General features: G+C 37.1%; 2 protein-coding genes across 3 annotated transcripts; one reads left to right on the plus strand and one right to left on the minus strand.

The window, feature by feature from the left end:
* The first annotated feature begins 1,261 nt into the window (after positions 1-1,261).
* On the plus strand, positions 1,262-5,364 carry LOC137737009 (Core-2/I-branching beta-1,6-N-acetylglucosaminyltransferase family protein). Of its 2 annotated transcripts, XR_015954841.1 has the most exons (5): positions 1,444-2,288; positions 2,408-2,483; positions 2,595-2,710; positions 3,934-4,394; positions 4,606-5,364. XR_015954841.1 is itself a non-coding variant. In XM_068476350.2 (4 exons), exons 1-4 carry the CDS (start codon positions 1,577-1,579, stop codon positions 5,118-5,120), a joined length of 1,419 nt encoding a protein of 472 aa, XP_068332451.2. In that variant the 5' UTR covers positions 1,262-1,576; the 3' UTR covers positions 5,121-5,364. The 2 variants fall into 2 exon arrangements, 1 of the variants encoding a protein (XP_068332451.2); XM_068476350.2 differs by lacking the exon at positions 3,934-4,394 and having other exon boundaries at positions 1,262-2,288.
* A 225-nt stretch (positions 5,365-5,589) lies between these two features.
* Positions 5,590-11,050, minus strand: LOC137737010 (protein PAM71-homolog, chloroplastic). Its single transcript, XM_068476352.2, has 10 exons — positions 10,723-11,050; positions 9,862-10,015; positions 9,583-9,766; positions 9,157-9,204; positions 8,173-8,269; positions 6,885-7,048; positions 6,702-6,767; positions 6,322-6,372; positions 6,123-6,227; positions 5,590-6,026 (listed from the first exon to the last, which is right to left on the minus strand). The coding sequence occupies exons 1-10, from the start codon at positions 10,820-10,822 to the stop codon at positions 5,961-5,963; spliced, it is 1,035 nt and encodes a 344-aa protein (XP_068332453.2). The 5' UTR covers positions 10,823-11,050; the 3' UTR covers positions 5,590-5,960.
* Between the last annotated feature and the right edge of the window lie 3,830 nt (positions 11,051-14,880).

The raw sequence follows: 14,880 nt of genomic DNA on the forward strand, positions 1-14,880 counted from the left end.
TGGCTTGTGGATTTTCTTTACTATGCAAAATATGATTATGCTTTCTCAATGGAAAATAACAAACTAAACTATTCTGGTCTAAGGTTATTTTTCTTTTTTTGAGGTTCACTAATTTCTAAATTAAGGTAATCTATCATAAGCTACAATCTACCTTTCTCTAAAGTTACCGCTAACTAGTTTCTTAGAAACTCTCTTTCTTCTCTCAGGGTCTCTAAAACTTGATATGTTGCTCTTTTTGCTTCTAAAACTCTATGCTGCACTTCTGTGTTATTATATTTACAAATAAATGAAGGATGTTCAAGATAACCAAGATAAAACTTTTGCTTCTTCAAAGTCCTACTAGTTCTTTTGGATATATATGCTAGTTATAGTCAGGTGTCTAGGACAATAGATACCTAGTGGTTGTGGTTGACAAGGTCTACAAAGATAATAATATTTGTTATTCATGCAAAATAAAAGAGTGTGATATCAGTTGTGTTAATGATTTCCATCCTCAAGGTACTTTACTATTATATTTATACTATTAAAATACTAAACTTGGCTCTGATACCAAATTCGATAAGCAAGCCCAATTAAATAGTCGGATGACCATTATAACAACTAAACATAAAACCTTGCACAAGGAACTCGAAATGTTTCAACATGATGACCACTCACAATGCAGGTATAAAGTCATAACAGCTGAAATCAGAGGTATGAAGAACTTAGATGTGCACTGATTAATGTCTAGTTATTTATATGGCAAACATTCAACTATAACAAAGTGCTCGAACAAAGTAGGATTGTCAGTTTAGTAGGTTAATAATATAACTACAATAATGTTTCTCTGTTTTGGACTAAAAGTTTAATTAAAGAAACACACTAAAGAAAGAAAGAAAACTTACTTAAAACTTAGAGATTGCTTGAATCTGTGCACTTGAACTTTTATTGATATATAGAATGTTTACAAAGATAAGTGTTTACAAAGAAGTGTTTACAAAAATTCTAGGAAGGTTTTGGATGCTTGAGTGTATAAGGATTGAAGTATGGTGTGCGTATGGTGTGAGTACGGTGTCTTTACAATGAATGGAACTCCTCTTATATAAAGTGGGTGAGGATACTACGGAAAAAAATAAAAATAAAAAATAAAAAATAAAAAAATTCTTTAAAAATGAATAATGTGGACATTTTTTTGGTATTTGTCATTTTGCTTCTACTGTTGATGAAATTGTCAACATTGTTTTTTAAATGTGATCTGACTTATTTGTCTTCTTTTGCATATGAACTTGCTTATCTTTTTTTGCTTTATCTTGATAAATGCGTAAACTCTGCTAAATGTTGGAAGTTGGAACACCTTTGCCTTTTTCCTGTCTGAAGGCTTTCAAAGACAACCTTAGCATTTTGAAAATTATTTGTCCTTGTGATTAAATGAAAGTTTTCTAAAGTGTTTTGGCTAGTTTTTCCAAAAAAAAAAAAAAAATAGCAAAGAAGGGGATGAGAAAGTAAAATCAGAAGGAAAAGGAAAACAGAGTAGGTGGGCGGTGAGAATCAAATCAAGTGAACTTGAGAACCACGTAACACCCAAGGATCGTCCTCAATGTCATCAGATCCTCCTCCATCCACCACACTGTCACAGTACCTAGCAATGCAAAACTCCACCCCATCGCCACCAACACAAACACCGTCTCCATTTCTCTCCTCCACACCCACCACCGCCTCCTCCGCTGCTATACCCATCCTCTCAATCAAAGACCCCAAAGCCCTCCTCTCAATCATCATCGTCTTTTCCATTTTCGCCCTCCTCATCCTCCTCTTCTCCTCCTCATCCTCCTCCTCCTCCTCCTCCTCCTCGTCATTCTCCTCCTCCGCTGCCTCCCGCCATTATCGACCCGACCCATTTCTCTTCCCCAACCAGCAAGCCCACCGCATCATCTACCACGACAACAACTCCTCAGATCCCACGCCTCCCTCCATCGCCTACCTCGTGTCCGGGTCAAAAGGGGACTTGGGTCGGATCCTGAGACTTCTCCACGCCGCCTACCACCCCAGAAACCAGTATCTCCTCCACCTCGACCGCTCTGCCTCCGATTCCGAGAGGGAAAAGTTGGCTCTCAGAGTCCAATCACTGCCCATTTTCAGAGCTGCCCAGAATGTCCATGTCATTGGTAAGGCCGATTTTGTGTACCCAACTGGCTCTTCTGCTATCTCCTTTACGCTCCATGGCGCCTCGATACTGCTGCGTCTGTCGCCCAATTGGGATTGGTTTATCAGCCTCAGTGTTCGTGATTACCCACTAATCACACAAGATGGTTCGGATGCTTTCAATTCCTGGCATTTAATTGGATTTCAATTCACAGTTCTGGTGTTTTGTTCGTAAATTTTGATTTTTTTGTATGGTTTTCTATATTGGTTTTTCTGGCTTCTGCAGATCTTCTTCACATTATGTCATTCCTGCCGAAAGATCTAAACTTTGTGAACCATTCAAGTTATATCGGCTGGAGAGAGTGCGAACATTTTCCTTGGTTTATTGATTTCGAGTTTTATGTTATTGTTACTCGAGTTTTGTGGTGGATGTTGTGAATGAGTGTGAGGTTTGTATTTATTTGGTGCTACAGGTCTAGGAGATTGAGACCGATAATTGTTGACCCGGGGCTTTATCTTTCGGAGAAAACTGACATGTTCTATGCTACACAGAAAAGGGTGTTGCCTAATGCTTACCGGTTGTTCACAGGTACATTTCTTTTATTCTTTTTGTTGACTAATTTTTGCCTAATTTCAGTCCTGCATTTCACTTATTAGAGCGGAAAGTGTAATGTGGAAAGAGCGATTGCCTGTAAGTTAGTTTGAGCTACAATTGCATACAATGTGTTGTTTAGGAACTGAATGAATATCAATAATCTATCTAGGTTAGCCTTGCAAAAGTTAACTGAGATTTATCCATCTACTGTACTCCCATCAGTTAGTGTTATAATTTTAAAGTGGTGGGAGCTTGTAGAATTGTATAATTAGGCTATATCAGCAGTCCCACTACTGGATTCTCAGGTATCCTTATGGTAGTTAAACATGGCTGGTCATGTCAATTAACGTTGGTTGACTTAAGTAATTAATAGTTTTAGCACAATGTCGTTTTTTGGAGGATGGGGCTCTTCAAGCATTTATTAGATTAAAGCAAACATTCCCTTGAGCCTAAATGGTTTGTCGGTTCCGCTTGCATTGCTTGAGATGGGAACAAATCCTAAAGGAAACATCCTTCCAGTTTGCTTACCCACTGTCATCTGTGTAAAGAATGTTGAGGAGATATGTTGTAGACCCATGTTTTGGTGGTTTAGGATAAAACTAATGTTGGCAATGAAAGAACCAATTCTTGAACAGCAATCTAGTGGTTTTTCCTTTGGTGGTGGAGAACCTTGAGATGAACAGAGAGGACCTAGTTTAAGCCCTGCAATTTCCACTCCTACAAAGTGAGTTTGAGTTCCCAACTTAAGTAAACAACTTGGTGCTTTATCTTTGAGTTCAGAACTAAAATTTGATTACTGGTTACGGACAAACATAGAGTTGGTTTCAAATCAATAGCGTCAACTGCCAAAATATATTAGGAAGAACTCGGTTTCCCCCTTGTTATCAACAAACATAGAGCTAGCGATTATCTTTTTTCATCCTCATCAAATGCTATACACTATTCCTTTCCAATTAGACACCAGGTCTCTCTCTTTCACATACACATACGAACACAAACATCTCTACATTTATTTTCGCATTAAAAAAAATCATGAGTAACTGTATCTTTCACACCCCTATTAGCTTAGTTGGTTAGAGCAGCCCTTCCGGGTTTGGACACGTCCTCACTCGTTCTTTTTTCAAGATCTTTAAGCCTCTTCCTCACTAAAGTTTTGCATCTTGTCCCGCAGCTCATAGGCTAACCTTGTACCCTCCTTACCATTATCCTTTTTGTAGTGACGAATCTTGTATGTGTTCCTAAGAAAAGGAAGTTGTCCATTTTTCGGGGTCTCAAAGGGGTGTGGAAACACTTAAGAACTCTTGAATGGAAATGCAAAAGAGATGTAACTCCAGTTTCTTCGGAAATGGCAAGATCTTTGGCACGAGCAGGAGTTGACCCGTATCATTCTAGTATGCAACATAGAAGGAGCTACTTAAAAAATCTTGATGGTGTAAATATGCAAGATCCTTAAAGTTAACTGTTGAGTTGTCACAAAGAGACAGTGTATAGAGGTTAATATCATGTTTATACCTGGGTTGAACTTGTGGATAGATTCAAGAGTAATTGCCTATATGGCAATGACCTATACGGCAATGACTACTGTTTTCCATTTATTAACTTGTAACTTGTAAAGGCTTTTGGAGGACTGAGACCATGGAAAAAGTGATACGTGCCAGTTATTGCTCCCACGATGCCCGTAAGCTATCCTGAAAACACTATTACTTTGGAGATTTAAACTGTTATGATAATTCACTCGTAATTGTTTTCTTACCGCTGTTATGTAAAAGCTACCTTTCTCTCTTTTCTGTATGCGCTAGGGATCGTTTGGAAACCAAGAAGTAGCACTTTATTCTAGTACAAATGAAAAATTTGTCAAACTAACTGCTATGATCATTTTTTTTCTGCAGGTTCTTCTTTTACGATTCTAAGTCGTAATTTCATTGAATTTTGTGTTGTTGGTATTGAAAACCTGCCAAGGACTTTGTTGATGTACTTCTCAAACACACCTTCTGCTCTTTCGAATTACTTCCCCACCATTCTTTGCAACTCCCAGCAGTTCAATAAGACTATCATAAACCACAACTTAGTATATGCTAATTCCGACACACCCCCTAGAGAGAAGCCCCAGCCAATCAGTTCCACTGGTTATGATGCTATGATTCAGCATGGAGCGGCCTTTGCCACTGGACTTCAGTTAGACGATCCAATCCTTGACCGAGTGGATAGAGAAATTTTAAAACGCAGACGAGGAAAAATTGTTCCCGGAGGCTGGTGTTTAGGTGGGTTTGCAAATGACACATGTTCAGTGTGGGGGGATGCTGATATTTTGAGGCCTAGTCCACGAGCAAGAATACTTGAGAGACTTTTAGTCAGATTGCTCTCAAATGGCACATTCCGGTCTCATCAATGCATATACGAGTGACTTGGATCCTCAATCCCACGGGACACAGAGAAACAGATAATGCAAGCTACCCACCCCTTCAACATTTGGAAATTTTGGAAGAGTACTGCTACGGGCTGATTTTTTTAGCGACACTAGGCTCGTTTATACTGTGTTGTAAAATGCATTACAAGTCATTGTGCTAAGAGTTGACCAAGTTGTCCTGTTGTACAAGTGATGTTTTGCCTCCACCCTCTACAAGGAAAGTAGTTTGTGTTTCTTTTTATCTCTCTGGATTACATTCTTTGTTGGAAGTCAATTGCTTCTGAAAAAGAACTTGGAAGTGCTTCTTGAAGAAGCATATGTTGGGCACTTTCTCCAGAAACCACTAAAAAGTGTTCTTAGTACCCTTACCTCGCTGTCACTAAACATAAGCACACTTAACTCACCGTAAAACACTACTACGAAACATTAACAGCATCTGTAACATAGCTAGCACTGGGACAACAGCTGCGATTAAAAAGTGATTAAGACCGTTAATTTTGTTGTTCAATTTCTAACAAAGGCGTTCACTGGAATTGGAGGACCGTTATATTACATAGTACAAAGCATCCAGAGAAGCCACTGAGCAGATGAAAGAACATCTGCCACTGCCCCCTGTCCCCTGCCAAACTTCTAAACATTTCACTACAAACCTTTCAGATTCGAGTAAAGTTCCCCTACAAGGCTACCAGCAATGCATGTACTCCACTAGCACATCCTCAGCTCTTGTATAAGTCTTCCGATTACTACTCCTCGGCCGCCACATGTGCAGCGATGTTTTCTCAATGCACTGATATCTCTCTCTCTCTCTCTCTCTCTCTCCTAAGCTAGCAAGAATTTTCAGAAAACTCCGAAAAATGTGGCTACTGCAAAAACTAGAAACAACCCACCTCCCACGTAGCCAACCTGATTGAAAATACGGTTAGTTTGCACTATTGTGACACGGCATCAAACCGCAAGTTTGCAAATTTATTAATATCATGGGAAAGTTGTGATTCTTACCAGTTTTTCGGAAATGTAATTGGCGAGAAATGCACCTCCTAGAACAGCGATAGATGTCGCAAGTACGTGTCCAGCAGTGGCTCCACTTGCCACACCCCATGGAGACTGTATTCAAGAAGTGTTAGAGGAAACTATCATCAAGATCCAGTAGAACATGGAAGAAAGATTTATGCTTTTATGAAACTAAACAAGGTTGAACCTGTGCAGCACCGAGAGCAATTGTGGCGAGCATTGAGCGATCTCCCCATTCCTAGAAGCAAAAACAATATAGTCAGGTTTGAAATCTGTTGTTATGAAACAGCTGGAAATAATTACAGTTTCCTTTTAGTATAAAAACTGGGACTGCCACAATTGTTCGTTCAGCAGACATAAGTTTCCTTTTAGTACAAGGGAACTTCTGCCATTTTATTGCATATGAAGGCGCTGTCATTCGCATTGATATGCGGTTAAAGGTTAAAGATCACAAAAATGTTGGAGAACAAAGATTTCCATGTCTGACATGTCTGGCAAACTTGATAGCTAGGTAGACATTTGATATGCACGTTAACATGTTGCTGCAGATAAGGGAAATATGCTTACGGCAACAAATACAAGGGTGAATGATTTCCAGACAATTTCAAGTGGATTAGTGAGCCGCTTTGACACCTGAGAAAGTACAAAACAATAAGAATGAATAAGAACAGAATAGTCTAAAATGGACTTGGGAAAAATATACGACCGCACAAAGCCTGAGGCATGTAAACTTGTGAATAACTAGACTACCTTCTCTTTCACAAGCTCCTCAGCTTCGGTGTATTCATTAAGCTCAGGGCTGCTTTTATCACCACTTTTAACATCACTGGATGGCAGGTCCCATGCATCTTTTATTGATTTGAGACCAAAGAATAGCAGAAGAGTTACAGCAGCATATTCTCCAATTGGCAAGGCTGTTGGCATGACCACGAAATAATAAAACGATGAGGAGACTGAATGTAAAATAGAGTTTAGATTTGTATAATATTAAAACATCAAGTACAAGTATAGTTTAACTTGTTGACACACTGGAAATACCCAACAACGGAAGGAGTTTGGAATGGAAATGCATGACTAATCATCCATCTCTTACCATCCAAGCACATACAAATTCATAATAATTCATTCATCAAAAGAGGAGAAAGCTTTATCTAAAAATTCAAGTTCTGTACAGAAAATCTATAGGCACCTTTGATGATTTAACACTGGCTTTAATGCAGCAGCGGCATGTATGGGTAATTTGGAACTTTGTTTCTCTGAAGTGGTGGGTTTCAGGTAGAATTATGGGTGAGAACTAGGATTTATTGACATCAAAGTCGATGCAGATGATGTCCATTTGGTCTTTTTACAAAATTACACCCTTTTTTTTCATGAAATTTAGCACTCTGACATCATTTTCTGTTCAAACTTCATTTATATTGAGTTTGTGATTTTACCCAAGAGAGAGCCTTAAGTATATGTGTAGGGTATTACATCTCCTATGAGCACCTGAACACATGTAATCCTCCTGTTTACGTATACCAAGTACCAACAAATACTAGAAGGAACCCCAATACCACTAGGAGAGTCCCCAAAAGGTCGGTGTGGTTGAACTCAAGATCATTTCTGAGTAGGTCAAAATTGAGTCACGAGAATAATGTTTCTTTGTTTAAGAACTTTTTAGGCTATCTGGTAGACATTATCAACTAAGACAAGCGAGTAGAGAACAAGACACGTTGCACGCAATGCAACATAGACAACAAACCAGCTAGCATTGTATTTGAAAACAATGATAAAGTTGGTAAACGCCATTAACGATGTTGATTAGGGACCTTAGGATGGGGGAGGGAAGTCATTTAGACTAAACCTTTATCTTTATAAAAATGTTGACTGGGAAGCTGATTAGCAGTGAATATCTAACTGATCTGCTGATAGCAGTACATTAACATCCTTTCACTGGATACGTATCAAAGATAAATGTCCTACATAACTAACATTCGGAAACTTACTTGTCAAGAAAATATGTTCTGGATGAAAAATGCCAAGAATTACAACTTACTTGTCTGGAATTGAGCAGGGACCGAGTTAAATATTCGCCCAATAATGACAGACAGGACTGTCATAAGTGTAAGAGCACCGGTTGAACCCAACAGAACCTGTTCAATTTAAGCAAGAAACCGAGTATTCTTCAATTAAAACTGAAGAGCAAACTAGCATTTGCAATCTAACCAACATCATTTAACTAAGTTGTTCCCATAATGATACCTCGATTGTTTTGTATTAAGGGCAGTGAAGATCATAAACAGAGATCCAATTCAACAATGGAACTCGAAACTCATGTTCAAGTTATCAACAGGTGATTACAGATCACAAAATGAACAAAAGGATATTGTGATAAGTTTTCAAGAATTTTTCATCTCCTAACAGAGTAGCATTCTAGAGTGAATAGGGAGGGTAACATAATGCTTGAACCAATTTAGATATCAACTTAATAGGTTGTTGAAATTAATTTGATCTTGCTAGTTTTATCAAATTACAAGTTGTCTCTTTCTCTAATATACGTATTGGAGTTAATATACTTGAATTACTTCAGAATATTCCTAGATTTATTTTATCGCAACTGTGTTTAAGCTCGATAGATGGTGAAAATACCATTAGCTCGACTAGAGCAAACTAATGAGCGAAACATTGTTTCTGGTTTCATTCGAAAATAAGGGCAGCACCAGGTTGAAAACAACTTAGATGTACATAGATGATTTTGAAGCACAATGTCCTTCTCCGTAACATATTAGGGGAAGAAAAGCAGAAAATAAAAGATCTTTTGTTGCGAGGAGAAACACGGCATTTTGTTTCCATAGCAGAAATCAAGGGTTTGTCCATATTTTAGAATATATTCATATGTCACTAGGCATACAAACTCATTCAACAAATACTACATGTACGTATGCGCATCTGTAAAGATTGGCAGAATAACCGAAGAAAGAGCGCAATCAATCTTAATGGATACGTGGTGAAACTTCAGATGAGTTAGAAAGAATCATACCAGTGCTTTGTCATATTGCATGGCCAGGAGTGCAGCAATAAAGAATGTCTGGTCAATGGACAGAAAGTATAACTTTAGGTCCACTTTCAATTCTTGTAGCACACACAATGGGAAAAAATTACAGAGAGTTCGTGTATTGGAAACTAGAATTATGACATAGGTTTTAGGTTCAATAGTTTGACTTGTTGGACCTGTCATGATGGTATATCCAATCTCAGCCAACACAATAATCAAAATAGACTTCCTTAAAATAACAAAATAGAAACTATTGAACCTAAAGAGGATAAGGGATTTAATATAACAAAATGGAAACTATTGAACCTAAAGAGGATAAGGGATTTGATATATCAAAATAGGTTCTGGTTAAATTTAAAGAGACTTCCTCAAAATAACAAAATAGAGAAGCCGAGGCGAAAAATTAGTTACCTTGTCACCAATTTCAGAAACAAATATTAGAGAAAATGCAGCTGTAAAGCCTGATTTTGCGATTGCCGCTAAAAGTATTGAAGGTCCTCCTTTCACAAATGCAATCAGAGCAAAAACTAAAGCACACCCAAGCAGCACAAGACCCACGGAGAGAGGATAAGGGATTTGAACTGGAGGCTTCTCACTGCCAAATCATGAAATATAAAGTATGGCTCAGGTGATGTTAGCAGTTTAACATCCAATGATTCGAAGGAATCTAATCCATGGACTATATCTCACATTTCAGATGAACCATTACTGGGTGCATCACTGGGAAAGATTTTCTTGTTCTTGTTTTCCTCACTGTCTTCATAGCCTCCAGATCCGATACTAACATTAGATGCTTGGACTTGTACTTTTCTGCTGGCGGACCTCGATATCTGTCTACACCTCACTATAAATAAATCAGCCAGTGTATTACTCAGAACAAGCTATAAGCACACAAAAGAATGGACTTCATGGATCACATAAGAAAGGTAAACAGTGTAGCCTCCAGAGTTGGTGCAAAAATCACCACCTCAGAAACCAGACAGAGTGAAGCAAAAGAACAATGTAGTACTTCAACCATTTCGAACCAGTCACATAATTTGTTACTAAGTATGCTGTATGCACCCGGATCCACTTTAGTAATGAAAAAGCAGCAACTTGCAAATAACCTTTGGGAGAGTTGCATATTTCATTTCATCTTAACAGAAGCAATTCATGTTCTACCACCACTAACTGACGAAACTGGCACCCTGAACCGACTTCAACGCACACTCTAATTCTACGCAAAACTGTGAGAATTACCATGATTCTCTCAACCCGGATTGCAAACCTTTCACAAGGGTCAATCTACAAGTACAAGGCCAACCCAGATAGGCAATGAATCTTGTAATTGACTTTAAATTATCAGAAGCATGATAACCCAACTTCCAACCAACAAAACTAGCAATTAACCAAATTGTATACAAAAACAAATATAATCCCAAAGCCAATTAAGCAATATGCAACAAGTTCATCTTTGAATTACAGTTAGAGAGTAATGGTTAAAACTTGAAAATTGAAGTAGCGATTTTAAGGGAGCAAAAAATAAAAAATAAAAAAACGATAAGAACTTACATGAGGGTTTTGTGGAAGGGACGGGACAGCTTGGAAGAGTTGTCAGCTTCTTGCTTGGATTGAATGCCAATGGCGTATGAAGAATCCCCAATCCCTGCATTCTTTCTTTCTTTCTTTCCTTCTGGGAGTGTTTTTTTCTACAGTTTTTCCATCTTCTTTTTTCTGTTCAAGGCTGCAAGTGCTCAGATCAAACCAAAAGAATGAGCAATATTTCCTGAGTTGGGTTTTGGGATTTGGCAAAGTACAAGGTAGGATTGATTGAGCTGAGAAAGCAAGTTCTCGACCAATTTCAGTTCTGAGGGTGGGGCTTTTATAGCCTGCCACGTGTGTCTTATGGAGAGATAAAATGGAAGCTTTCTAACGTGAACTCCACAAGACCATAGATTGGCTATAGTTGGTATTCGTAGGAGAAATTTTTCAGTGTAACCGTCATGCACATATCATTATGTAAATGGTAGAATATATGTGTTAAAAAGTTAATAACATAAAAAATAAAATTTCCCACCATTTACATACAAACACGTGGTGTACCACCTGTATTTCCGTCACAACTAAAAATTTCTCCAGCCCCAGGCCTTACTAGACCGAGCAAAATTTACTTAGAGTTAAAATTATGGGTAGTGTTATACTTAGGTTTTAAAAAACATTAGGCGCTAGTCGGTTGACGGGTTGGCGCCTAGCGCCTAGGCAGCTAGGTGGGGGTCTAGGCGGCTTAGGCAGATTTAGGTAAATTTTTTGTATATCTTGTAAATAAGTGCATATTGGCACTTACAAAAAAAATTATACTTGTATGACAAAATGCAAAAAGAGTATCCAACAAGTCCAAAATTTAAAAACACATTAAGCATATATGCCATATAACCATAGTGAGGAGTATTGTAGGATAACACATGTACAACAAGTTCACAATTTAAAACAACATAAAATGGAAAATAGGAGGAAAATAAGGAATTGAAGAATTCGAGAAATGGGTAGAGAGGCGAAGTGACGACGGCTTGGTTTTGTATTTGTTTGTGAAATTAGAGTAAGAGAGAGTTGTAGGGCACGGGCTATAACTTAGACTTTAAACAAATTGAAAAAAAAAAAAAAAAAAAAAAAAACCCACCTAGCCGCCTAGAGCCATCCCGATTTTTCCAGCCATTATGCACAAAATCGCCTCGGTTCCAACCTGCCGAGCCCCTAAGCCGTTTTTTAGAACATTGGTTATACTTATCATTTATTTGTACAATTATTTATATTATCTTTTTAATAGAAATAAGGTCCATCAAATTATTTGATCTCATCTTTTTAGAGAGAATAACATTACAAATAAGTAGTAAGAGTAGCATTTTTGTAAAATTATTTACTCTTAGGTTCTAGGGTTTTGAGTCCAAAACCTACTTCTAACTCCCGATAGGTGGGTATAGACCTGACAAATAGGTCGTGTTTGTTATGTTCATGTCGTTTTCGTATTATACACGTTATTTTAATAGGTCGTGTTGTGTCAAACCCGTTAAGATAACATGTTCTAAACAGATGACTCAATAACAACTCGATTCGTTAATGGGTAGTGTCGCTTTGTGCCGGGAAGGGTCATACAAGAAATTGTCACGCCTAAAGTCTAGATCTAATAACGATGTCTTATTGGGTTTTTAACGGATAACCCGATAACAACCAACACATTAATAGGTTCTTAATGGGTTACTCGATAACAACTCAACTCGTTAAGAGGTTGACACAAACTCATTATTTTTGTATTATTTCGTGTCAAGTTAACGAGTCGTATAAGAAATTGTCAGGCTTCGGTGGTTAGCAAATTACAATTTTTATTATTATCAAGTTTAATTAGCGAAACAAACCTTACATTTATTTCCATTTTTCATTGACAGTCATGCTTGACGAGGCTTCCTAAATATTTGGAAATCAAATCAAAATTTTCTGCTCGTAACTGGATTTTGGCTCCTTATGTGCAGTTTTCAGTGTTTTTGTTTGCCCTGTTGTTGGGTTTGTTTTTCTTGTTTTCATCATGGTTTATTGTTCGGTATGATTTCTTTGTACTACACATTCGTTCTCTCAATCTTTTTTCCTGCAATTACTCATTGATTGAAGGTCGGTGAACAATATCAATTAATGAAACATTCATATTGACAATCTTACCCCCCCCCCCAAAACAAAACAATTTTTTTTTTTTTGTGCTAAAAGCACTTATAGCACTATAACTTACCAAACACTTACCTGCTTTTTTCACAGTTATTTATTTTCACAGCTATTTATTCTCACAGCATAATAAAAGTAATTTTGAAAAAAAAAAGAAAACATTGTAATCCCAAATTAGCCCTTACGCAATTTTGAAAATAAAAATGTATGTATATTTGACTTGTACTAGTAATTAGGGAATCAAATATAAAAGCATTTTGGTTTATGTAAATAAAATTCGTATATCCTGTAAGGTAAAGGCAATATCAAATTAAAAAAAAAAAAAACCAAGAGATTATGATGACGATGAAGTACTAAAAAAATTTAAATAAAAAAGGACTCTCTCACTTGGCTTAATAAGAAGACTTGTTTTAATTATTTTGTTTTAAATGGCTTGGTTCAAATCGACGTTTTGGCCAAGTCTTTTAGAAAAACAGAATAGTCTTTTTCTTCTTCATTAATCATTTGTAGAATTTGCACTAGCCAGTCCACCGATGCACTCTTCTCCTCCACCATACACCCAAACTTGAGTGGTCCTCGAAGGTTTTCACAGCCCACTTATTCGGGTTTCCAGGTGGATGCATCCACCACTGGTTAGGAGAGCTAGTCGGATCCATGTAATGGGACTCACTTAGGAAGATGGTTAGGGTTAGCTGTGTTTCTTTTGATAAATTGACCAAAGCTAGGAGAATTTTGGGATTAGTGTGTTTGGTTATGCTATAGACTAGAAAAAAACACGATAGTGTTAGGTTTTTGTCAAATTTTGATTCATGAAATGAGTGTTTTGGTGAATTTCCTTTTTCTTTACTATTGTTTTTTATAGTTTTGATCTTTTGAGAGAAGCTTGTAATAATGCATTTTGTTTTTCCTTAGATAAAATTTAGCCCTATGGATAGTGGTGGATAGTTAGAAGGTGATTCTCAGGTCTCATATTGTTATGGAAAATTTCTTTTGGTTTGCGATTCATGAAATTGGTTTTTGTTGTCAATTTTTGGAAGGTTTGTCAAATACCGGTGAAGTGTGGTTTTCTCTTCACAGTTTTATGTAATATCATGTGTCTACTTAAATGCTTTGTGTTGTTAAGAGGGAAGTGATTCTTACTACTATTTTCTTGTCATGCACTCCTCTATTTCGTTAGCCTTGGAATTAAGTAAATCAAAGCAAAATCAATGGATAGAAACAAGCCGTGGTGCAAGGGCATTTGTTAGTTGGCGTGATTCATCTATTTTAAAAGAGGTTGAACCTCAATAGTGAGAAAATTATTAAAATATTTAGTATTCAAGTAGGTACTTTATGTGTCAAAAAATAATTAGAGATACATAAAAAAATATATTGTTTCATCTACTTGTATTAGAACATGTGAAGTACCGCTTGATGTTGGCATCTCTGATCGACCGAACCTATTTGCATTTGTGTTTGTTTGGTTTATTTTTTGTTGTAATTTTGGGCCATGTCTTGGGTCATTTGGTTTGTTGTTGTTGGGCTGGTTTAGACGCGTTAGTTTGGGCTTTACCAAAAACAAGACTTGTTAGTTTGGGATATAGACTTTAGATGTAACGCCAATTCTCCTGTACGTTCCAACCTTCACGGACCAACGGTGCGGATCATGACACAAATTTGGTATAAAGTATTGTTTATTAAACTTTAAACTCAAATGCTAACCATACATTAGTGGGTATGTATAGTTTTAAAAATCCAAACGACGATGCATCTATCGTCGAAACACATAGAATACAATGAGTAGCGTTTGCATTGTTTTTCACACTTTTAAATTAATCATTAATAATTTTTAATATGCTTTTGGTATTTTGTAGGAAAATAAAATTATATGTGAACTTATCCTGGATTTCCAGGTGCCCAAATCTGATGTAAAAAGGGAGGGCGGAAAGGAAAATTTTGAAAAGGAAATTTTCCTCCAAAATTTTGGCTGTGGCTGAGCAGGAAGACACAGCTTTTCATAAACCCACATAAATCCTATAGACA

Source organism: Pyrus communis, chromosome 13 (assembly GCF_041283825.1).
Source record: "Pyrus communis isolate YQ-2024b chromosome 13, ASM4128382v1, whole genome shotgun sequence".
In the NCBI taxonomy this organism is placed as follows: Eukaryota; Viridiplantae; Streptophyta; class Magnoliopsida; order Rosales; family Rosaceae; genus Pyrus; species Pyrus communis.